Here is a 25,962-nt window from a genome sequence, read left to right as displayed (position 1 = left end):
TTAAATCAAAGCTATTATCAGGGATTCTTACCACTAGCTGGATGTGAATTTGGATAAAGCGACACATATAGCCATGTTTAGTTAATCAGCCTGAAACATGTCTTTCCGACTCCTGTCAACAATCAAACAACTGACACCATAAGCATACCATGAACCGATCTATAGGTTTAGATGACTTCCCTGGAGAAGATTGATAAGTCGTTGTCACTATTTGTCCCCTCAGAAAGAAGAGCGGGTGTCTGAGCTAAGAAACCAGCTGTCAGAGCGGCAGGCACTGAGATCGAGGAGAAGAGCATCCATTCTCACCAATCAGAACTACAGCTCTTCATCCAATGCCATTCCCTATAGGGACCCAAGCTCCCTGGCCCCGCCTCCGGGGTACCCCACCTCCATCTCTGACATCCCTCTCATCCCCCTGTCCTTTGGCAACTCGTCTAGTCTTTACCAACCGGACAGCCAGATCAGCCGAAATAACTACCACACCAGCCATCTGCAGCTGCTGTACAAGTGAGGTTGTGGTGAACAATGGGGGAACAAGGATGGCGATTATGTTCAAAGCTACATGGACATGGAGAAAACCAAGTACGAACATAGTTTTGAAAGATTAATCAGTTTCTGTTGGAATGGCTGGCTCCAAATCCCCTTCCGGAAATCGGTTGATGGCGGAGGATAACCAGCTTGACCAGATCATCACGTTATCTTTTTTTTTTTTAATCATACAATTTGTATCTAATCTGCGTGTGATTTATATGCCAATCAAATTCAGATTCTCACAAACCAACGCTATTAACTAACTAACCAATTAACTATCACTAACAGTGGTGTTAAGCTAGCTACAGCTGGAGAAAATCAATACTTACAATACTCCATTCAGATGAAAAAAACAGATGGTCTCTGACAAAAAGGCTGAAGACCCCTACTGTTAGCTAATGTATAAAAGCTAACGCAGCTAATTGGGTGCTGTACGCTGAATACTATTTCAAAACATTTATCATATCTTTAACCTCGCATTGCCTCCTAATGTGTTTAGTGCTTTGTACTGTAATACTGTAATGTAATAGAGGCTGGATGAAAGGACAGACTTCATGATGATGTCAGTTTTGAGACAAGGTAAAATATTTTGTAATTTCAGCTCCTCTTGTTGAATGTTTGATGGTGTTTTTTTCAATGCTGTTTTCAATGCAGGCTCTTTTCAAGGAGACTACTGAGTCTTTGTACATAGTTGGATGTGTTCATGCTAAACCCCTCACTGTGGACAAACATAGTCCTGTAGATTTAGGTATGAATAAAAAAGTACACTGCTTTTGTCGGTCAGGTATTTACTGTATCAAGGCTGTGGCTAAAAGCATTCATTCAAAACCTTCAAGTGTTTAATGTTGAAAAGAAGAATTTCGGTTTATATCTTATCACATATAGGGACTGAGGCGAAAACAAGCAGCACTGTTTCGCCCCAAAGCATCAAAACTTCTATGACTTTTATGTCAGGCCAAAAACACAACCCTTTCAGTCTTTTCTTTATTTAGTAAGAAATAATCCTGGCATGTCTGGTCATTCAATTTGAACTGACTACAATGTGACCACAATCAGCCAGTGGAAAATACATGTCAATCTGGCCAAACACCACATGTTACCCTGTTTATTCTTTTGATAAATTAATTTTAATAGAGATTGAAAACAGATAGGGCAATGTGGACTGTTGTTTCTAGGCAAATAGGTAAGGCTCACATTGGCTGACACCAAATTCTGTTAAGATAAATTAAGTGTCCATTCATCCAAACACTTCGAAATGCTTATCCTGCACAAAGAGTTGCTGGAGTCTATCACAGCCAACTTCGGGCGAGAGACGGTGTACACCCTGGACTGGTCCCCAGCCAATCACAGGGCCAACACAGAGAAAAGCAACCATTCACACTCACACACCTACAGACAATTCTACACAGTCACCAATTAGCCTGATCCCCAGGGCATGTCTCTGTGGGAGGAAGCCAGAGTACCTGGAGAGAAACCAGGCAGACACGAGGAGAACATGCAGACTCCACACAGAAAGGCCACTGGGCGGAGTCAAACCGACGAAGTATAGTTCAATGAAAATGAATTAAAACCACTAACCCAATATCTCACTGATTTGGTTCCTGCTGTTTTCCATTCAGATCATGGTGCATTGGTGGGACAATCAGCAATGAAGATTATAATTTGTTTGAAAACAGTTCTAAAATATTTTTAAGTATGTAAGTCCATATGTGGGCCCAGGGTATAGTCCTTGCTCTAGGAAACCTCAGTTAACATTGTTTAGTTCATATTCAGGGTCTTTCAGATCCAGATTTTCCCACTTGGGGAAAATCTTTTGGTGTAGTGCAGTCAAGATATGAGGACAACCCAAAGTCCACGTAATAACAATAGCATAGTACGTAACATGCTCATACTCAAACAGCTTTGATGAATCAGGAATCAGGAAACATTTATTAGCCAAAATATTTCAAACATACAAGGAATTTGTCTTGGCGATTAGTGCGCGACAGTGAACAGACAAGACAACAGTGCACAAGTAATAAAATAAAGTGGAATGAAATGCTAATGCAATGTGTTAGTAGAATAAGGCTAAGGCTATGGGTTAGTATAAAACAAGAGAATAAAGTTAAAAAAATGTAAATATTAAAAAGAAAAAAAGAAAAATATTAAGCATAAAGTGCACTAACAAACAAGTAACAGACAAGAGACAAAGTGACAAGTGACAAAGTGATGAATTGCAGTTAAAGTGGCATGTGCAGTATGAAGGGGAGTGACCGGTGGAGTGTTATAGTCAGGCAGTGGGGGACCGGGCTCTGTTGATGAGCCCGACTGCCGACGGGAAGAAACTGTTTGTGTGGCGGGAGGTCGTAGTCCTGATGGACCTCAGCCTCCTGCCAGATGGAAGGGGCACAAACAGTTTTTGTCCGGGGTGGGAGGGGTCGGCCGCAATCTTTTTAGCTCGCTTCAGAGACCTGGAAGCGAACAAGTCCTGCAGGGACGGCAGATTGCAGCCGATCACCCTCTCTGCAGAGCGGATGACACGCTGCAGCCTGCCCTTGTCCTTGGCTGTGGCTGCAGCGTACCAGACGGTGATGGAGGAGCAGAGGATGGACTCGATGATGGCCGTGTAGAAGTGGACCATCATCGTCTTTGAGTGAAGCTCACTCAAAATTAAACATGTTTTAAACTCTCAGTAACCAGAAAGAAACACGCTAAGAAGCACATAGCACAGAATAGACATTCAGCCCCCAGTGACTCGTAAATACATGGCAGTAGTAGCCTCGCAAAAAAGCCTTTAATAGACAAGGCTCCTCATACTGCATGTGACCCACTGTGCATTGTGTTTCATGATATATTTGCTCTCTAATCAAAATTGGTGGATCTTCTTCAGGTGTAGGTAATAAGAGAGGCCATAGCATAGCCTGCACATGCTATTCAGTTAGTTTCAACAACCGCTCACACACTTCATCCACTGCTCTAGACACTTCAAATATACAAATTACCACTGTATAGGTCAGTGCTGCATTTCTCTTTCTGCTGTGTTCACTCTTCTGCTTCTATGCTCTCACTTCCAAATGTAACTTCTGTGAACAGAAATAAAGACTCTATGATTAAGTTTCATATCTTTTTATAAAAAGTTAAACTACAGCAGTATGATACTGCTTGTATACATTATACTAACTTCACAATAAATAACTGAGGCAATAGGATGGGGCTTTTGGTTTCTTAATACATGGCTCTGAGCTTAAAGTTGTCATAACAACGTCAAGCTCAGTGTCACGTATTAAGACAATACGTGACTGGCAAAGCATCATATAAACACACACTTTGACTGTTGAATGTCTGGCAGTTTTAAACCCTGTATTGACAAATTTTACCAACACCATGTGTAATGTGAAGAAGATGGTTCAATAATAATAATAAAAGAACATTTATTTAACCAGGCTCTCTTGGTTAAATAAATTGAAAGATTGAAAATCCCTTTTTAAGGGAGACCAGACCAAGACCAATCACAACATAAGACACACATAGTTTCAACAATAAACACAGATTAAGACAAGTTAAAAGTAAGAGCAAGTTATGTAACTAGGTTCATTTAAAAAACTTTGAGATATTTGGGAACATTCCTCTATTTCTTTCATTTTAGATTGTGGTATCAGTTTTAAATCATTCTGCAACATATTCCATGATAAGAATTCAATTGAAGAAGAAGTCAATAAGAAGTCAATTCCTAAGGTTCTTTCTACAATTGACATCTTTTCAAAAATATCAGGGTATAAAATAAATTGGTATAAATCAGAATGTATCAAAAGAATGTACTCGGGCAATAATAGAGACATTACAGTTTAAATGTATCCCAAAGGGTCTGAAATATTTGGGAGTTTAGACTCTGATATCGAAAACATTATCTCTATTAATATGAACCCTTTACTTTAAAACAAAGCTAAGTTAGACAAATAGAAATGTATCAATTTTACCTTATGGGGAAAAATTAATATTATTAACATGATGGTGGCTCTGCAATTTAACTACATTTCCATGATGATTCAACTAACCATCTCTGAAGGGATCGTTAAAGAATACAATCACTTAATCAACAAGTTTTTTATGAAAAAAAAAAACCTAGAATCAGTATGAAAAAGCGCTTTGCCTCAAGCAACAATGGAGGAATCCATCCATCCATCTTCAAACCGCTTATCCTGCACACAGGGTCGCGGGGGGGCTGGAGTCCACCCCAGCGAACTTCAGGTGAGAATAATGGAGGAGTGGCTCTTCCAAATATGGAATTATATAGTATAGCATTTGAAATGAACAAGCTAGCAATTTTACAACACTCTCAGTGGACATGGGCAAGAGCAGACAAGATGGTATCTCTCATTACAAACAAGACTACTTGTCACGGTTTGGGTTTGTTTCCTGTTTTGTAGTTCACTTCCTCTTGTGTCCCTGGGTAACTTCAATTCCTACCTTGTCCTGTGATTGTCTGCCGGGTCTAATTGTTTCCACCTGTGTCCTATGGGGCGCCAAATGTGAAATGTTGCACGTTCTAAAATCCTGCGCAGTTTTGCTGCATTTAGCATTATCATATGAACAAAAAAGCACGACAATATTCATATGTCACTTTTTCAAACATTTAGAGAGAAATTCATGTAAATTCATGCATTTCCAAGCATAATGTTTGGCAGTAACACAAAGTTGTTAAATAATATAAATGTTAAATGTAAATGTAAATGTTGAATGTAAATCTAAATGTTATATCTAAATGTTAAATGTAAATCTAAATGGTTCCACAAAAGAGGAGCTTGATATCTGAAGGCTCTGGCTCCCATCCTACGTTTTAAGTAACCCAGCATTTATGGAGCAGTATTACAAAGGGTAATACAATTTACCATACTTTTGCATTTATTTCCCAACTAATTAAGACAAGACTACAACATTACATCATTATTTGTCTTTGTCATTTTTTAGGCCCCTGCTCAAAAGTGGCATATATGTAAGGGTGGTTATATCTGATGGTGGTTATGTCTGAGGGTGGTTATAATCAATGGTGATCATATCCGATGGTGGTTATATCTGTGGGTGGTTATGTCTGATAGTGGTTAATCTGATGGTGGTTATATCTGATGGTGGTTGTCCCTGCAGTGGTCCTGTCTGACACCTGGCTTACTTCTCTCAATAATTAATGAATCTATCATATGAATTGAACGTACTGTACATATTTTATGTTGTCCATTTTGTACGCATGACATCTTTTGTATTTTGTCCATCCCAGGATCCTCCTCTGCTGTTCCCCCTTAGGTTTCTTCCTTTTTTATCCCCATTGAAGGGTTCATCTGTTTTGGATTTTTTTCTTGTGCCAATGTGAGGATTTCAGGACAGAGTACAGACTGCTTAGCCCTCTCCGACAAATTTGGTGTCATGGTGTGGTTCACGTCCTGTCTTATTTTGTAGTTTTCTGCCACTCGTGTCCCTGGGTAACTTCACTTCCTGCCTTGTCCTGTCATCCCCTGTGATCCTCTAATAGCTTCCACCTGTGTCCAATCACCTGCACCTCCTTTGTGTATTTAAGCCGCGTGTCTCTTGTGTCACTTGTTGCGTCATTGTCTATCATCGTTGATGTTCGTAGTTCCTGCCTGCTGTTTTTCCCCTGGTTCCTGTGTGTTTTTGCCCCTTGGCCTTTTGCTTTTACCGTTTGACTATTAAAGTCTTTTGCTTTCTAAGAAGTCTGTGTTTGAGTCCTGCCTCCTCCACCCATCCCCTGACATTTGGGCTATACAAAATAAATTGAATTTAATGTGGTGACAAACCAGGTCGCACAGCCATGACAAACGATTGAGAGAACACTAACAAGCAAATCAGCAGAGTATTGATACATTTAAAATAACAAACAATAGACTAACAGAGCTGAACTTCTTTCTAAGAACCTAACCCAGTTTCTTAGTGGACTTAATCCATGACCCAGAGTTCAGACCAGGGAGCAGAGTCGCAGTCTTACACACTTCTCTGCGCTTCGATCTGAGCAGTCACTCAGCATAATGAACCCTATAGAGACCCTCTCTGCCTACGGACACAGTTATCTAAGTTAAAGGTAAACAACCGAGGAGTTGTAGTAAATAACTTAATTAAAGTTAAAACTAATAATGCAATAGTGCAACAAAATAGGAGAATTAAAGGGGGTCTTTTGAATATCAGATCTCTGTCATCTAAAGCTGTTTTGGTAAATGAACTAATATCAGATCACCATGTTGATGTATTTTGTCTTACTGAAACGTGGTTGTTGAATGGGGAATATTTCTGTTTAAATGAAGCGACTCCTCCGAGTCATGTTAATACTCATATTCCCCGAAGCACAGGCCGAGGGGGGGGAGTGGCAGCTATTTATGACTCCTGCCTTTTAATAAACTTTAAACCTAAGGTGGATTATAACTCATTTGAAAGCCTGGTTTTCAGTCTTTCGCAACCGACCTGAAAAATAATCCAGCCGGTTCTCTTTCTAATAGTGTACAGGGCCCCAGGTCCTTATTCAGAATTTCTTTCTGAATTTTCACAGTTCTTAACGAGTTTGGTCCTTAAAACGGACAAGGTAATTATTGTGGGTGACTTTAACATTCATGTGGATGTCGACAACGACAGCCTTAGTACTGCATTCCTTTCATTGTTAGATTCAATTGGTTTCTGTCAGTGTGTAAATAAACCAACTCACTGTTTTAACCACACTCTCGACTTGGTGCTTGTGTATGGGATTGGGATTGAACATTTAACAATTTTTCCACAGAACCCTCTCCTGTCGGACCATTGTCTGATAACCTTTGAATTTCTACTATCAGAACCACCTCCTCCTGCAAAGGGTTTCTACAGTCGACGCTTATCGGATACCGCTGTAGCCTTATTTAAAGAAGCCATTCCTTCTGCTCTAAGTTCAGTGCCCTGCCTCAAGATACAAGAAGACTCCTGTGAGAACCTCAGTCCGTCCCAGATCGATAATTTCGTCGATAATGCTACAGGCTCTTTGAGAGTGGCGCTGGATGCTATTGCTCCTCTGGAAAGAAGAATAGCAACAAGAAGGAAGTCTGCTCTGTGGTATAACCCTCAAACACGGAACCTAAAGCAAACTGTGCGGAAGCTTGAACGATTATGCCGTTCCACCAAATCAGAAGGATCTAGGCTAGTTTGGCAAGACAGCCTTAAAACGTATAAGAAGGCTCTCCGTAACGCAAGAGCATCTTATTACTCATCATTAATAGAGAAAAATAAAAACAACTCCAGGTTTCTCTTCAGCACTGTAGCCCGACTGACAGAGAGTCACAGCTCTGTCGAGCCGTGTATTCCTTTGGACCTCACTAGTAACGACTTCATGAACTTCTTCAATGATAAGATTCTGACTATCAAAGAGAAAATTGATGGTCTCCTGTCTTCAACCAGTGCCCACCTGTCCTCCGATGTAGGAACCTTGGATGCAGCAGTGGGCCCTGATGCCTGTTTGGATGCCTTCTCTTCCATCAACCTTGATCAACTGACTTCTTTATTTTCAAAGTCTAAATCTTCTACTTGTCTCTTGGATCCGATTCCGACCAAACCGCTTAAGGAAGTTTTTCCTTTAGTTAGCACATCCTTATTAGATATTATGAATCTGTCTTTGTTGACAGGACATGTACCACAGTCCTTCAAGGTAGCTGTAATTAAACCTCTTCTTAAGAAACCTACTCTTGCTCCAGAGGTGTTGGCTAACTACAGACCTATCTCTAATCTTCCCTTCCTCTCTAAGATCCTTGAGAAATCCGTCGCAAATCAATTATGTGACTTTCTACAAAACAATGCTTTGTTCGAGGATTTACAGTCAGGATTTCGAGTGCATCACAGTACAGAAACCGCACTGGTGAAAATTACGAATGATCTTCTACTTGCATCGGACCAAGGACTCATCTCTTTTCTTGTCTTGCTGGACCTCAGTGCCGCATTTGATACCATAGACCATTGTATCCTGTTGCAGAGACTAGAACATTTAATTGGTATCAAAGGAACTGCACTCAGCTGGTTTAAATCCTACCTATCGGACCGATCCCAGTTTGTGCTTGTAAACGGTGAATCCTCAAAGACCACCAATGTTGGTCACTGAGTCCCACAAGGTTCTGTACTTGGACCGATTTTATTTACCCTCTATATGCTTCCTTTGGGCGATCTTATCGGGAAACACCGCATAAACTTCCATTGTTATGCAGAAAATACTCAACTGTATCTGTCGATCAAGCCAGAAGAGACGGACCAGTTAGTTAGACTTCAAGAATGTCTTGGAGACATCAAAACTTGGATGACCGGCAACTTCCTGATGCTAAACTCAGAAAAAACGGAAGTTATCCTGATAGGCCCAGAGCGCCTTCGAAGCCAGCTGTCACGTGATACAGTTTTTATGGATGGAATTGCTCTGGTACCCAGCAGCACCGTCAGGAATCCTGAGTCCTGCCTTCCCCACGCATCCCTGACAGAATGACGCGACCAAAGAAGGGCTCAGCAGACCCGCTGCCAGATTACGGACCTGAGTACTTGGACGTAATAAGTCCCTTCTGGCGGCGTAAGACCAATTTCATCTTCGGTCCCAGGGGCTATCAGCTCGCCTGCCTCGGGCTCCGGGATCTGCTAAATCCCAAGAGGAGCCCTGGCCAGAGGAATAACCGACTTCCCGCTGGGCCGCCGAAGCGATCTCCCGCTCGCGCTGGGCCGCCGAAGCGATCTCCCGCTCGCGCTGGGCCGCCGAAGCGATCTCCCGCTCGCGCTGGGCCGCCGAAGCGATCTTCTGCTTGCGCTGGGCCGCCGCAGCGCTCTCCCGTTCCCGCTGGGCCGCCGCAGCGCTCTCCCGTTCCCGCTGGGCCGCCGCAGCAATCTCCCGCTCCGAGACTCTCAGCCCCGGCCCCGACGCCCCCAGTCCCCGCTCTGAGACTCAGGCTCCCTCCCTCCCATCCCATGGTCCTCTCCCACCCTCCCGTTGGTGATTTGAGGGCCGTCTGGGATCCGGCCCTTGAGGGGGGGGGCTGAGCCGCCGACTGCAGAGGTGTTCCGTGTCCCCGAGCCGGCGCCGACTGTGGAGGTGTTCCGTGTCCCCGAGCCGGCGCCGACTACCCCGGAGGTTTCCCGTGTCCCCGAGCGGCCGCCGACTACCCCGGAGGTTTCCCGTGTCCCAGAGCGGCCGCCGACTACCCCGGAGGTTTCCCGTGTCCCAGAGCGGCCGCCGACTACCCCGGAGGTTTCCCGTGTCCCCGAGCGGCCGCCGACTACCCCGGAGGTTTCCCGTGTCCCCGAGCGGCCGCCGACTACCAAGGAGGTTTCCCGTGTCCCCGAGCGGCCGCCGCCGACCCCGGAGGTTTCCCTTGTCTCAGAGCTGCCGCCAACGACCCCGGAGGCGCTTCCCGTGTCTCAGAGCCTGCCATTCCTGAGTCGTTCCGTGCCCTGCAGTCGCCGCTCCGGAGCCGGCCAAATGACCGTCCGCCGGGCCGACCACCGGAGGCTCCCCGGCAGTGTGCCTGTCCGCCGGGCCGCCCACCAGAGGCTCCCCGGTCGCCTGGCCGCCCGCCGGGCCGCCCACCAGAGTTTCCCGGGTGGTCCGACCAACGTCTCGGGTTTCCCTCCCCCCCACCCCTTGTTCGCGCTAGTGTGAGCCGTCTGGAATTCGGCCCTTAAGGGGGGGGTTCCTGTGTGTTTTTGCCCCTTGGCCCTTTGATTTTCCCTTTTTGACAATTTAAAGTCTTTTGTTTCCGGAGAAGTCTGCGTTTGAGTCCTGACACTATCATGTCTCCGTAGATCGTGGTTCCTTCGGGACCCTGGTCCTGACACCTACCGTGGCCATGCTGACGCCTGCTGCTGCTATCATTATTTTAGATATTAATCATATTACTGTACTCATAAACCAACATTACCCTCTCCTAAAGTCTCTGTGCTCTCCCTCCCCACAGACTTCTGTGGATGGTGGTTCTATCTGATGGTGGTTGCCCCTGCAGTGGTCCTGCTGTGCGCCTGGCTTACTACTCACAATTACTTGAATCATTTCTGTCATAGGAATTGCATGTATTATACATTGTTCATTCTGTACACATGGCATCCATTGTATTCTGTCCATCCCGGGAGTGGGATCCCTCCTCTGACGTTCTCCCTATGGTTTCTTCCCTTTTTTCCCTCTTGGAAGGGTTTTTTCATTTTTTGGGGAGTTTTTCCTGTGCCGATGGTGGGTTTCGGGGCAGAGGATGTTGTATGTGTACAGACTGTAAAGCCCTCTGAGGCAAATTTGTAATTTGCGATCATGGGCTATACAAAATAAAATGAATTGAATTGAACAGAATCAGAATTAATTAATTGCCACGTATCCTACACATAGAGGAATTAGTCTAAGTAAAATAAGATAATGTACAAGCAAAATTAAAACGATATAAACAGATGTACGTTGTGTGAAGCGTTATTGTTTTATGCTTGGTTTATTAAAGTGTTTTAATGCTATGCCAATATCACGTGGGTTTACATAAAGTACAAGACCATAAGGCTAACAGTGGAAAAGTGCAGAACGGAGTATTCTCTGTAAGGGAAAGGGTGAACAGGTGGCGAGATAAGACCATCGCACTGCACCCTGTGGGTCCGAACAAATGTTCTGGTGAAATGTACTGATTTTTTACTTGTGCAAAAAAAAGACCAGTTTGAACCAGGGTGGGGCGATGACTATATATGCTACGGACTTTCGGACAAAAAGTCAGACTGTTTGGACAAGCTAAAGGGCGGTATGCATAGAGTCTCCAGATATATCTGCGGAGAATTGGTCATGTAATCTTTTTCTCTTCTTAAAAAATAAATACACTTTTTACTTTACTATAAGTGTAACGTGGGCCTTCTCCTCAAAGAACTCAGAGGGATAAGGGATCCCGACAGTTGAAACACGTATGCACATGTTTCCATGGTGAGAAACCACAGTGCAAATGTTCTGGGGAAGAAGCATTTGGGTCATGGGGGACTCTGACTTTGTCCATGGGACCAACTGTTGTCAGAAAGAAGCGGTCTCTGTGGCTGGACGTCTTGGTCCCGATGGACCGCAGCCTCCTGCCAGGGAGGCTGCGAAAAGTATGTGCTGGTCTGGGGTGAAAGGGGAGGGCTACAACCCCTTCTTGCCCAGCTCAGTCCTCGAGTGGTTTGTGAAGTGCCAAGCAGAGCACTCTGTATTATCCGGTGTGCTTATTCTCCTTCCACATACAAGGAATTTGACTTGGCGGTTGGTGTGTAACAGCAGACAGTACGACAATGGACGACAAGACAGCAGTGCACGAGGAATAAAATAAAATATAATGCTATGGGTTAGTAGTATAAGGCTATGGGTTAGTTTAAAATAAAAGAATAAAAGTTAGTCAAAAATGAAAAAATAAAGTGCACCAGCGAACAGGAAGTGAAAAAAGTGACAAGTGAAAGTAACGTGTGCAGTATGAAAGGAAGTGACCGTTGCAATCTCAGAGTGGGTCAGTGGGGGACCGGGCTCCTGTTGATGAGCCCGACTGCCGACGGGAAGAAACTGTTCGTGTGGCGGAAGGTCTTACTCCTGACGGACCTCATCCTCCTGCCAGATGGAAGGGGCACATACAGTTTTTTTTCGGGGGTGAGAGGTGTCGGCAACGATCTTTTTGTCAGGGTTTGTTGTGGGGCTGAACCCAAACGCAGAACGGAAACGACACGGCAGTCGGATAGCAGGTGAACGTCTGATTTATTAGATGACACAAGGGTAGGTGAGCAGCAGGAACGGCCGTGAGGAGTGCTTAGACAAAGACTGAGGTCAACATACGTGACTTAGGTAACGATCCGACGTCGGCTGGTTGTTCGGCTCTCCCTCTTATACCCTGGTGATTGTAGATATGGTGCAGGTGTGTGATTACGAGGACAGTGACAGGTGCGTGCAAAGGACAGCCTCCACCAGAGGGAGACCTAGCTCAGTCTTTGCCCGGGTCCGGAGGGGGGAACTCTGACACTTTTTAGCTCGCTTCAGGGTCCTAAAAGCGAACAGGTCCTGGAGGGACGGCAGATTGCAGCCGATCACCCTTTAGAGCGTTGAGCTCCAGGTTGTTCTGGCTGCACCACGACACCAGATGGTCAGACTCCCACCTGTAGGCGGACTCATCCCCACCAGAGATCAGTCCGAGGGTGGTGTCATCCGAAAACTTCAGTAGGCAAACTGGAGGGGGTCAGTGAGGGTCTTCAGGTGGGACAGGACTAGCCGTTCAAAAGACTTCATGACTACAGAGGTCAGGGCAACGGGCCTGTGGTCATTGAGTCCTGTGATCCTGGGCTTCTTGGGAACAGGAATGATGGTGTGCTTCAAGGCCTCCACCATCATCCCTGTTCCCAAGAAGCCCAGGATCACAGGACTCAATGACCACAGGCCCGTTGCCTGGTACATGGCATGTCTCCAAGGAGGTGTTGAAGATGTCAGTGAACACCGGAGACAGCTGGCCAGCACAATGCTTCAGGGTGCGGGGAGTCCGGGACGGCTGCCTTACGGAGGTTTTGTCTTTTAAAGAGCCGGTTAACGTCTCTCCCCAGAATAGAGAGGGTCGTTGCTGGTGGGGGAGGGGAAGGTGATACAGACGCGTGAGCCCCTGATGGACTGGGGGAGGGAGTTGTGGGGGCAGGTTGGTGGAGCTGTGGGGGATGGGATCAGGACATTGTCTGTCGAATCTGCAGTACAACTCATTCAGCTCGTCTGCCAGGTGGAGGTCATTCATGGAGTGGGGGGTTTTTGGCTTGTAGTGTTTCTCACCGCCTTGCTAATGTCCAGTTTGTTGCACAGTGAGCGCACGTTGGAGAGAAAGATGCCTGGCAGCGGTGTGCGAGAACCACGCTTGCGGAGTCTCACTAACAAGCCGGCGCGTTTTCCTCTCCTACGGCATCTCACCGCGTGATGAAAGGTGAGCGCACCTTTGATGTCCTCATAATTCATCAAATTGTCGGTACTCTTTGGGAATCTTGCAAGGCTATGACTTTTTTAAGGAAAATGACTAATCGTTTGCCTGAAAATCTCCCGAAAATCTGGTCAACGGGCTCCATTGGAATAGCTCCAATGACTTTGTCCCAATCCTAATGAGAGGTTAGAGTGAGGATTGGAGTGTTAGACGGAAGAGCAGCATCAGAATCTGGTTCAAAAATGATTTCTACTTCACCCTCATTTCCACAATTTTCCCTCTTCATTTTTGGATTAAATGCTAGGAATTTTTGTGCTGGTTGTAGTTACGTGGCTACAAGGAAACTGGCGATATGACCCCAGAGACATATTAATCAAATCAAAGCATTCGGTAGAGTCTTTTGTCTCTCAAAATCTCTTATTTTTAGGATTAGAGTAATAGTTTTGCAGTTACAGCAACTTGTTTGAGGTGTGGATGTAAATTGCTGTCTCTCTCTACCATTTGATCAGCTCGTTAACGATTGCAGCTGCACCGTAGACGCGGCAATAATAATCCCCCCCTCCCTCAATTCCTACTCCCCTTCTCTCGAGCCCCCCGCCGCACCAAGCTCCATCTCCTTTCGCCCACACTCTCAAAATTGTTTGACCATGGTAAATTATTAACCAACAAGGCAACTACCCTCCCTCTCACCACATGCCACTGCGCTGGAGGCTGCTGGAGGAAGTAGCAGGGGGATTACGAGATTACCAGGGGATTCCCTTCAATTTAGAGTAGCTGCTGAGGAAGTGTTACTCCACTGGAAACTCTATTGCTACATTGTAAAGTCATAAAACAGAGCCATCAAGGCAAGTCAGGGTATTTGATTGAATACCAGAGCAATGGCTATGTCTATTTGACCATCCAAAATGTACAAATGAATTTGTGTAGAACATACTGATCATTGTTGTGGACAGCAGCAGAGTCAACAATTATGATGAAGGGGGGGTTTAAGAAGGTTATTTGGAAATTCTGATAACTTCTTCTACGCTGTGGAACTGGAATAATGTTTGATTCCATTATAAATGTTCACAAAAGTTTCAGAAAAGGAACTCTACAGTGGGGAGAACAAGTATTTGTTGATTTTGCAGGTTTTCCCACTTACAAAGCATGTAGGAGTCGGTCATTTTTATCATAGGTACTCTTCAAATGTGAGTGATGGAATCTAAAACAAAAATCCAGAAAATCTACTTCTATGATTTAAAAAATATATATTTTGCAGTTTATTGCATGACATAAGTATTTGATACATCAGAAAAGCCAGACTTAATATTTGGTACAGAAACCTGTTTGCAATTACAGACATACGTTTCCTGTAGTTGTTCACCAGGTTTTGCACAAACTACAGCAGGGATTTTGGCCCACTCCTCCATAGACCTTCTCCAGATGCTTCAGGATCCTCTTTGTGGACTTCAAGTCTGCTTTCAACATCCAGTCTCTGCTGCACGCGCCTGACTCCACGTGCAAGTGGATCACTGACTTCTGTGGTGGAAATTTGTGGATTAAACCCTTGTGAGAAATCAAAAGTATCTTGAACTTGCTTTGTGATTAAGTATTCATTACTAACTAGAATATAGAAAAATGATAAATACTGAAATCATCATCAAGTCGTAAGGAAAGGAAAGTCAAATGACTGCAATTGAGCTGAAAAGGGGCAGATTGTTCTTCCCTCAGAGGAACTAGAAGTTCTGACCTGCTTCTTGGTGTGAAGAGAAGCCTTAAATACCCATTGGAAAACCCACACTGCTCGTACCGCAGGACAACACCATTAAAGGATAGGGACCAGAAAGCATATATGACAACACTGTAAAAGGCTAAATGAGAGACCGCATATGTTAAAGGAATTCATTCCGCCACCCCTTCCTCCCCCATCTCAGTATGATGGTAAGGAGTGTTAAAAACAAAAGATGCACGTTATAATAAATGGGGATAACTGGGTTTCCTCTTATGATAACACTGAGGCATCGTAAACGGAAGAGGTCACAGAGCAACCAACAGTATCCCCAACAACTTCCTGTCTGACAGGAAGCAGCATGTGAAGCTGGGGAAACATGTCTCAGCCTCTGGGACCATCAAGGCTGCGTTCTTTTCCCTCTGCCCTTCTCCCCGTTTGTGTCAGGGCTACACAGAATCACCTACGATCTACAACGAGGCACTCAGGGAAAACCAAAACGCATCGCCTCAATTGTAACACTTCCAAAACCACAAACCAAGAAACAGATGTCATTTTTGGGAATGTGTTCCTACTGTAGGTCATTTATTCCAAATTACTCCCAACTCGAGCAACCTCTGTCCGCATTGATACATGGAAAAAATCTCAGCGCGCATGATAAAATTCAGAGGCTCCCTGCAGCCTCTCAAGCTTTCACGGACATGAAATGCGCGTTACAAGTTCCTCCGACTTTGGGTCTTCCTGATCCTCACAAACCGTTCATACAAACCGTTGACGAACGTTCGGGATGTATGACATCAGTGCTCCTACAATCCCATGGCGATAAACTACGACCAGTAGCTTATTTCTCTGCAAAACTCGATCCGGTAGCAGCAGGCTTACCACAGTGCCTTCGAGCTGTGGCAGCTGCTGAAAAGGCTCTTACAGCCTCTCGTGACATTGTAGGCTATGCTACGCTAACATTATTGGTTCCACATTCGGTTTCACTGATTCTTCTCGAAAAGAAGTCGTCTCATTTATCTGCAGCACGTTACCTTCGATATCACACATGTCTCCTAGACATGCCGAATGTTACAGTAAAACGCTGCAATGTCCTCAATCCTGCATCTCTTCTCCCCACTCCGGAGGATGGAGAGGAGCATAATTGTTTGGCTGAGCTGGAAGCTCAGTGCACACCTCGACCAGACCTCGCAGATACACCTCTGCTCAACAGTGACATGGTAATGTATGTTGACGGATCTGCTACACGGGATCCCCTGACTGGTTCTAATCTTGTGGGTTTCTCTGTTGTTTCAGACTCAACTGTTCTGTGTTCCGGCCCTCTTCCATGTCACCTCTCAGCCCAAGCAGCAGAATTAATCGCGCTGACAGAAGCTTGTAAACTAGCTAAGGATAAAACGACAACCATTCACACTGATTCCAGATACGCTTTTGGCGTGGTTCATGATTTCGGCGCGCTGTGGAGACACAGAAATTTTCTCAAATCGGATGGCAAACCAGTGTTACACCACACTCTGATAGCAGAACTATTGGATGCCATTTTGTTGCCCACAGCTATTGCCGTTTGTAAATGTGCAGCGCACACATCCGGCACAGGCGACATGGCAAAGGGGAATGAGCGAGCGGACTTAGCTGCAAAAAGCGGCTGCTGGACATCCTCTTCCCAAACCATCACGCCCAGTTCCTGCCATGTGTTCTCTTCCCTCCTCTCTTGCAGCAGTGCAGTCCCTCTCTACTTCAGATGAGAGACGTTTTTGGTCCTCCTCAGGCTCCAAATTCATAGACGGCATCTGGTATGGTCCGAATGGTAATCCATGCTTACCTAAACATTTCTTCCCTCACTATGCGAAATTGACTCATGGGTTAGACCATGTGTCAAAAGGGGGAATGTTAAGTATCATTGATGCAACATGGTTCACAAAAGGTTTTGCAGCTTACGCACAAAGGTTCTGCCAAGCATGCATAACATGTGCAACTCACAATGTAGGTCGTTCAGTACAGGTGTCACATCATGCAGCACATCCACCGCCTGCAAGACCATTTGAACATGTAATGATGGATTTTGTGGAACTCTCCCCATCGGAAGGTAAGAAACACTGTCTTGTAATGGTAGACATGTGGTCGAAATGGGTTGAGGTGTTTCCCTCCAGTAAGCAGACAGCCTCCACAGTGGCTAAAGCCTTGATTTCAGAGATCATTCCCCGCTGGGGAATCCCGAGCAAAATTTCTAGCGACAATGGTTCCCATTTTGTCAACCAAGCAATCACAGAATTAAGTGCATACCTGGGTATTGACTTAAAAACACACTGCGCATACCATCCAGCTAGTGGAGGAGCGGTAGAGAGAGAAAATGGAACATTGAAAACAAAACTGGCCAAATGTTGCACAGACACAGGTCTACCGTGGACAAAAGCACTGCCCTTGGTTCTGATGTACATGCGGATGAGGAAACGAACACGCAGCAACCTAAGCCTTTTCGCAGTTCCTCCCCATATAGGTGTGGAAGCTCCAGGAACACCACTCCCTTCCACCACAATGTGCGAGAATGACATGTTAACCTATTCCATTCGACTGTCTTCCACTTTGTCTGATGTAAGAAAACAGGTTGTAGCTGCACTTCCAAGAGAAGCAACGGGTCCACTACACCGACTGCAACCAGGTGACTTCGTGGTGGTAAAGGACTTCAGGAGGAAAAGTTGGAAAGCTAAACGGTGGCAGGGTCCATTCCAGATTCTCCTGGTCACCCAAACAGGGGTCAAAGTAGCTGAAAGAGCAACTTGGGTCCACGCATCCCATTGCAAGAAGGTTCCAGATCCAGTACCAGCAGTGGGCTCAGGCGACCCTACCCCCACAAAAAGTGTCAATCAACCGACACCACCGATCCAGTGACCACGGACGGGCAGTTGACCGACAGACACACAGTGCATTGTGATCTGTGTTGACTGTCTACAACGCGGGTGCCTCACAAGAAAGAAGGTTGGCAGACTCCACATCCCAACGTGTACCTGCGGACCAACACAAGAAGAAGAACACGGCCAGGACCCCTTCACATAGACACAGTAGTCGTTTGTGCCACGACAGTTTATTCATATTATTGCTTCCTTCAGTTTCATTGAATCTCAGCATCTTTTTGTGATTCCGTAGTCAGCTATCTAAAGTGTGGTTCTCTCTTATCATGGAATGACTCTGACAATAACCCCAACAGTGACTCGGACTCCCTTGACGAGCTGAACACTTACGACCTCGACACGTACGCATAGTGACATAGTGACACACTGTCTGTGTGCATTCCTGGTGTTCTAAATGTTTTTTGTTTCACAGTAGCTTGCTAAAACAATGAGAAATAACATTCTCACAAAAACAGCTTTTCTAACGGGGTCAGATATAGAATATTGTGTGAAAGGGGATCAAGTTCTGGTATTGTGATATAAACATGTTTTCATTTCTTTTCTATTTCAATACTGTACACATAACATCTGGGGTGTAACGCTCAAATCCTGTGAGAAGGTTTCCAGTCTTTATCTTCTCCTAACAGATTTCTTCCTATTTTCCCATTTCGAAGGGTTTTTTAGGGAGTTTTTGTTCTGTGGCAGGCAAAGTTTTGTGAGCGATGTCCAGATGTCAATGTTTTGTGATATTTGATGTGGTAGATATCAGATGGTAAATTTTTAGAGTATTCATTCTAAATTGATTGCATAGTTTGTGATTATTATGTAATCAAAAGAGTGGAATGTAATGGGAAAATGATATGTGACCCTTTTAAATGCTTCATTTGTATAACCAGTTTATTAGTTGCAAGTGCTTAGGTCACAAAGGCCCTGACATAAGAACTGATGTCTCCCACTTGGATTAGATGTTTCCAGCGTCATAGCTGTAGAGATTGAACAAAGTGTTTGTTATGTCTATGACCACCTTTGTTTAAGCATGTTGGGAGAGCAAGGATACGGTCAAAGAACTGACGTGTCTTACATGGATAAGATGTTCCCAGTACCCTGGCTGTAGATACTCAACAAGATGGTTAACGGTTTCTGTTGACGCCACCGATATCTAAATTTAGGTATAAGAACTGCCTCGATGTGTTGGGGAAAAAAGGAGGTTCTTGACAGTCTACTGACCACGTAGCTGTTGTGACCCTTTTTCCCTTGCAAGGAAATAAACGGAGAAAAGACATACTTGACTCAGAGCCTTTGTTTCTTACTTAACGATTGTCTGTGCAAAATCTTCCACCACAACACGAACAGCTGCATCTCCAGCCACCAGTCCGTCAAGCTCCTGAAGTTTGCGGATGGCACCACCCTCATTGTACTAATCTCTGGTGGGGATGAGTCTATTGGCCTACAATATTAACACTAATTAAAAGAGAAAAAAAGATGCCTTGAGGTGCTGTATATAATTGAGTATGTGATTTAACAAAAGGTTAACAACATTTTTGAACACACATGCCTCATAAGGCAAGGCTAAATATAGATAAGAGATGAGATTCTCAACAAACGATGAAATGGGCTAACAAGTCTCTTCTCTCACCTCTGACCAGTAGCCACAACATTGCTAGCTCTCAAACCAGTTATTGTACCTCAAGAGGAGAAGCTTCTCAAACTTTTGATCTGAGAGCCTATTCGATCAAACACCATTCCCATCCGCAGCACCTGCTCCGTCAGCATCCCTGCAGGAGGGAAGATTGCAACTCACAATTGATGTGTTTGAACAACAAAAAAAAGTCCTTTCCCTTCAGGAGGAGTACTACCGCCTTAAAATTGAACACCTAAAAAAGAAACCATTTAGAGATTGTGTTCTGTGTCTTGCATTTAACAATTGCAGGTGATGTGCAGTAAAACTGTGGTAGTTCTTAATGCCATCACAAGTTCTCAAATGACATGGGGCTACAGCTTGCCTGAAATGTAAATTTGTGAAGTTTGCCCTGTAAGGCAGTCCACTCTGGGCTAGGATCCCCTGTGGAATGTGAATATCTTCTTCACCACCATATTGTGTAATATTGCACAGGCTATGATGACTTTGCTGACTTTTTCAGGCCTCAGCCGCACCTCTCCGTGGAGAACATGAAAGCGCCTCTTAAGCTGGCCTATGCCACGCTCCACCACCGCTCTTGTTGTCTTGTGGGCCCTACAATAGAATACAGACCTTTAATTATTTGATGGAAATATTGCACTACTTGGATGCTCTAACATATTGCTTGCATTTCATTTCCATGATTTTTGTATTGTTTGCCTACCTGTTATAGTTTAGTTGGGGCCCTTGGCGTGGCTGGAGGTAAGGTGTAAGGAGCCATGGTTTGCATGGGTAGCCACTGTCCCCTAACAAGTGGCAATTAGCTGGCACATAGCGTCTCTCAAAAAGCTGTCTGATGCCACTCTCGGAGAGCATTCTCGCATCATGTGTGGAGCCTGGCCATTTAGCCACAATGTCCAAAATCTTACAGGCCACATTGAACACTATTTGCACATTGATGCTGTGGAAATTCTTCCTGTTAACAAAGATAACCTCGTCCTCTGATGGCGCAATTATTCTCACATGTGTTCCATCACCCATTACATCCATTACACCCACAACGCCAGGGAATCCTGCAATGTCCATAAATGCCCTTTTATGTGCTGAATGAAACAAATTGTGTCACAATATTAAGTTGTGACAAAGCTGTCAGTGTTTGGGTGACTCTGCTGACGGAGGATTGAGACAGACCCAAGTCATCACTGCTGCATTGTTGCAAAATCCCTGTTGCCAAATACCTCAGGATTGTGATTACTTTCTACGGTGGAATAGCGTTGTGGCGTCGAGTTGGTGAAGTAATTGCATCTCTAAGGAGATCCACCACAAACATGATTCCTGCACGATCCAATCTGTAGCGTCTCAATAATTCCCTGTCATCCAGTGTTTGCAGGACATCTCTCCGGCCATTTTGTGCAGCTGCTTAGGGGAACTCCTAAGCCACTAAAAGTCCTCTTCCCTGCTCTTAGCAGATCTCGCCTCAGGAGCCCTTTTAAGCACTAGGAATCTTGAGGAATAGCTTTTATATTAACTGGGATTTTCGTGTCACTTTTAGGGGAAATTCTAAGAAAACGTCATGACTCATGAATTTTCTTAGAATTTGGCCGCTAGGAGCCACTTTTTGCACAAAAATTCTTTAGGGATACGGGCCCTGATGTTCCCTTTCAATGATGCATTTCATCTGAAGTTGGGAGGATATTGTATTCAATTCGGCCATAGGTATCTCAGAAATTCGAGCTACCGCATCATAGAACTAATTCCACCTGCTGGTGCAAGGTACAAGCAGCTTCTTAGCAATAACGTCGTTGACAATCTCCGAAGCCACCGTTGACCGACTTGCTTGTTCCACAGCCTTGCGCATTTTGTGGTAGCATTTCTGTGATAGATTTCGTTTCTGACTTTGACATTAGCCACTTATCAACATCAGTGCATGAGATGAGGTTCAATGTGTGCGATGCGTATCTGTAATACGGGGGTAAAACCACGTCATTGACATCGACAGCATTATCTAGCACATCCCCAATGTTTGTAAAAGTCGCCTCATCCTCCTCCAAATGATCTTCAGTGTCTGGCTCAGGTGGCTGGTACATTTGAAACGCCTTGACAAAATTAGAGCCAACAGTTGCTGTCACTTTGAAAGATAGGCCATAGGCTGAGTGGATGTTGTCTATTTCGGTTGCAATAATGTCATACGAATGTCGGCCCTTGAATCTCTGGCATGCCAGGGCTGATTTCCCACGTAGCATGTTGTTCGGATTAATCCAGTGTGCAGTTACACCTAAAAAGCTTTTATTGTAAGCAGTCCAGATGTCTGCTGTGGTAGAGACATGTTGTAAACCCTCAAATGTTTTTTTTTAGCTCGAACCTGCATTTTCGCATATTCTCTGTCTAAATAGCTGGAAAACGTCTTCCTGCACATTTGCCCCGAGCCTCCATTTATCACCAGAATTTTGCTTATTAGTTGCCTGAAGGCAACTGACTTGACAGTTGACAGAGGATGTATGTCATCGACAACATACCTAGCAATCAATTTATTCAGCTCTGCCTGGCTTATTGGCTGCACTGCAGTCCGTGTAAAGTCTAGCCATGGTTGTTTGCATGGAATGGCGCCTTCAGCATCCATAGGGCTGGGGTCTTTCGCTACTAGCTTTGCCGAAGCGTGTTGTTTCAACAGGTGCTTCATAAGATTGGAATTGCTATTCTTAGATGTGGATAGGGTCTTTGCACCTGCACATAATTTACAACTCACCACTACATTTTTGTCTTTACTTTCGACGAGCGAAAAGTAATTTCCATACGACGAGAGAAAGCTCATTCTGTCCGCACTGTCGGCCATGATGTGGTTTAATGCTCATTGATTGATTCGATTGGTGTATCATTGCGCCAAGGTCCTGCGATGTCAGATCAGAAGCAGCTAAAGTAGGCCTATCTTGTGTTCTTGTCTGCAAGTGTTCATTTTTCGCAAAAGAGAGTAACGCGCGTAACGAACTCATTTAAATTTCAGTAATTGTAACTGCGTTAATTTATTTAAAAAAATACTTTGTTACATGCTTGTTGCCGCTAAAAGTAGTGGAATTACAGTAATGCGTTACTTTGTAACACGTTACTCCCAACTCTAACTTATGCAGGCAATGTTCTGTGATTTAAGAAACTATTGAAGGCGCACCTCATGCCATTAATCACTTGACATTTTCCATTGTTTTTGTACTCATCTGGTCCATCCATCGTCAAAACGCTTATCCTGCACACAGGGTCGCAGGAGTCTATCCCAGCCAACTTCGGGCGAGAGACAGGGTTCACCCTGGTCTGGTCGCCAGCCAATCGCAGGGCTAACACAGAGAAAAACAACCTTTCACATCCACACACCTATGGGCAATTTAGAGTCCCCAATCAACCTGATCCCCAGAGCATGTCTTTGGACTGTGGGAGGAAGCCGTAGTACCTGAAGAGAACCCACGCAGACACGGGGAGAACATACAGACTCCACACAGAAAGGCCACTGGGCGGATTCAAACCCAGGACCTTCTTGCTGTGAGGCGTTCTGGACAATATGCATCATAGTCGTCAACAGCAAGTGTGTGACTATTTTATCGGATATTATCTTTCATTTTATTCTGTTAGTAATATTTTTAACAGTTTGTTATACGTCATGTTCTAAACTCCCCTTAACGAGAGCAAATAATAAATAACCCCCCCCGACACCGGCATAATTGAAGGAAATGTGTTCCTCCTACCTTCAACAGACCCTGCATTCAGCTAACTGTAGGTTTCTTTCTTTAGTTCCGCATTCTAGTTCTAAAAAATGACTCATGCGTAGTTTCGTTTATAGAATGATTTTTTATTCAAATGTTTTCACAGCACTGCAGACACAGTGGTGTTATTTGAAAATATCACAAAAACTGTATGAATATACGAATAGGAAACTCCATCCATCCATCCATCCATTGTGAAACCGCTTATCCTGCACACAGGGTCGCGGGGGGGCTGGAGTCCATCAAAGCCAACTTCGGGCGATAGACAGGGTACATCCTGGATTGGTCGCCAGCCAATCGCAGGGCTAACACAGAGACCATTCACACTCACACATCTACGGGCAATTTAAAGTCCCCAATTAACCTGATCCCCAGAGCATGTCTTTGGACTGTGGGAGGAAGCTGGAGAACCCGGAAAGAACCCACGCAGACACGGGGAGAACATGCAGACTCCACACAGAAAGGCCACTGGGCGGAATCGAACCCAGGACCTTCTTGCTGTGAGGCAACAGTGCTAACCACCACACCCCCGTGCCACCCCACCGAATAGGAAACTGATTATGTTTAATAAATAATAACTTGGATAACATTTTATATTCCAATACAAATAATAACATAAATAACAAACGTAAATAAATAAAAATATCGAAATGTTATCAAAAGTTATATACACATACTTTAAAAATCCACTTCTGTCAGCCTGTAGTGAAACAATATATACGAAGCAGTTTGAGTATTGCAGCCCTGTCAAAAGGTATCAATACTAGGGTGAGTACGTAGTATATGAAATAGACCTCATAAATATATATATATAATGTGTGGTAATACATTACAGTTAGCCCGTTGTTCATTAAAACAGGTAACTGAGCTCAGTTTACTTTCAAACTGATTTAATAATTGGCTGATTTGATAAATGGCTGAACATTTTGTCTGTAGGTTGCACTGGCTGGTCTGTGCAGTCAGTATCGCTTCACAGTAGAGCCTTCTACATTTCAATAAGCTATCCTCACAAAGCAAACACACCAAAGAATGTCTTCCCTGTTTCGTCCTCCAGGCCCTGCAGCATCTTCTCCCCCATCACGGTCCTTAGTCTGTCCCCTTTCATCAGGTTGAACACAGCTCCCATGTAAACAGAGGAGAACCAGTTCCCCTCTTCATCTGGATTACTGCTGGCTTTCATTTGGCATACACTGCGGATGGAGTGCAGGATGGTCAAGTCCTTATTCCCTAACGACTTGGACCTGCGCTTCACAGTGTGACTCACGTGGACAATTGGCTGCAAGCTGGCGTCATCAGCATCACTGCTGCTGCAATTGACCCGGAAGGACGCTTGACTGTAAACAAAGTAGAGGCCATTTTGAGGAATCACAATTTGGTTGTTCTTGAGTTCTAGCCCTCCTTGATAATGGGATTGGTCCACCTTATCCTTCCATTCCGCTGAGGAATTCACAGCAGAGTTGTAGTGTCCTGTTGAAGAGGATTGAGAGATAAAGATGGAGAAAATAACTGACTATTGTGACAAACATCATGGATAGGGGGATTCAAAAGAATGTTATCCTTGAAAATTAAAAAAAAGTTAATTCCAAAGAACTTCCTGAAGAGGCTAAATCAAGAAGCCTTAAAATACTAAATCAAACGCCCTCAAAAAGCTAATGGTGTGAGAAGACTAAAATAATTGAAAATACATCTGCAATCAATTTTCTCACTCACTCTGATAAGTATCAAACAGACCAAGGCATTATTTGATACTGAATCAATTGCTTATATTTACCAACTAAATGAATGGCTGCTCTCACATTTGCAATCTGCCTTAATGTGTGGCGAAGACCTGTAAGGAAGTGAAGACAGAGGTTTACAAAACAACCCACAACCGCTCTAATTTTTCACTTCTAGAATACAACAAAAGTCTTAATTAGAGTAAAGGTTCTCACCAAAACTGTCTTCATCTTGTCCATGGCCCTATTTCAAGAAGGGAAGGATAGAGAGACTGTTACAGGATGGCTGGGTTCAGGTGGGTCGGCAGTAAGAGACACCCGCCCCTCCAATAATTCAGATATTAGTGTAAGACTTGTGTTCCCACCTTGGCATGTCTGTGGAAAACAAGGACAACAGAAGCAGCAGCCGCGAGGCAGAGTATGAACACCAGCAGGCTAGTGGTTTGCTTGGAGCTTGGGTTCACTCGGATGGTTTCCCTCCTGACAGAGTGGACAGTTGCGTCCAGTAAAACCTTGCATTCACTTTCCATTGTTTTAAATGACTTGCTTTTATCACTTCAAGTAAAGTTGAGCTCTTCGAAGCAATATAGAGAACTGTCTTTTTCATTCTGCTGTTGCTCAGCGAGTGGCTCTTTTTAAACTAGTTATCTAATGGGAAACTCCAGTGATGTCACTCAGTGTGAGTGAATGGAGATTTGATGAGGAGGAGAGACCCACACACAAGGAGGATCTTACAAACCACACATCCTACACACAAAACATCGTTATGACTGTGTTATCCCATGAGCACATTCAACACAACCCCATTCCACACCTCAGTGCACAAACAGAACCCCATAGAGATACTTACACACACA

At 44.4% G+C, this 25,962-nt stretch overlaps 2 protein-coding genes and 1 long non-coding RNA gene across 6 annotated transcripts in view; 2 read left to right on the top strand and 1 right to left on the bottom strand.

Moving 5' to 3' along the window:
- Positions 1-1,303, top strand: part of gabbr1b (gamma-aminobutyric acid (GABA) B receptor, 1b) — an 87,719-nt gene extending 86,416 nt beyond the window's left edge. For all 3 annotated transcript variants that reach the window (XM_040187859.2, XM_078081282.1, XM_078081281.1), the window contains one exon: positions 224-1,303. In XM_040187859.2, coding sequence (XP_040043793.2) covers positions 224-511 — 288 coding nt within the window. In that variant the 3' untranslated portion in view covers positions 512-1,303. The remainder of the gene's footprint in view (positions 1-223) is intronic.
- Positions 1,304-11,981: 10,678 nt separating this feature from the next.
- On the top strand, positions 11,982-19,305 carry LOC144383529 (uncharacterized). The gene is made up of 2 exons (XR_013450963.1): positions 11,982-17,221; positions 17,733-19,305. It is a non-coding gene; the product is annotated as an uncharacterized LOC144383529 (long non-coding RNA).
- A 4,150-nt stretch (positions 19,306-23,455) lies between these two features.
- tnfa (tumor necrosis factor a (TNF superfamily, member 2)) lies at positions 23,456-25,755 on the bottom strand. 2 transcript variants are annotated; one of them, XM_078081280.1, is made up of 5 exons: positions 25,471-25,755; positions 25,322-25,349; positions 25,162-25,218; positions 24,655-24,857; positions 23,456-24,580 (listed from the first exon to the last, which is right to left on the bottom strand). In XM_078081280.1, the coding sequence occupies exons 1-5, from the start codon at positions 25,633-25,635 to the stop codon at positions 24,554-24,556; spliced, it is 480 nt and encodes a 159-aa protein (XP_077937406.1). In that variant the 5' UTR covers positions 25,636-25,755; the 3' UTR covers positions 23,456-24,553. The 2 variants fall into 2 exon arrangements, with proteins under 2 accessions (XP_077937406.1, XP_040043931.1); XM_040187997.2 differs by having other exon boundaries at positions 23,456-24,857.
- Between the last annotated feature and the right edge of the window lie 207 nt (positions 25,756-25,962).

This window comes from Gasterosteus aculeatus, chromosome 10 (assembly GCF_964276395.1).
Source record: "Gasterosteus aculeatus chromosome 10, fGasAcu3.hap1.1, whole genome shotgun sequence".
NCBI classification, from domain to species: domain Eukaryota; kingdom Metazoa; phylum Chordata; class Actinopteri; order Perciformes; family Gasterosteidae; genus Gasterosteus; species Gasterosteus aculeatus.
This window is presented reverse-complemented; position numbering and strand designations above follow the sequence as displayed.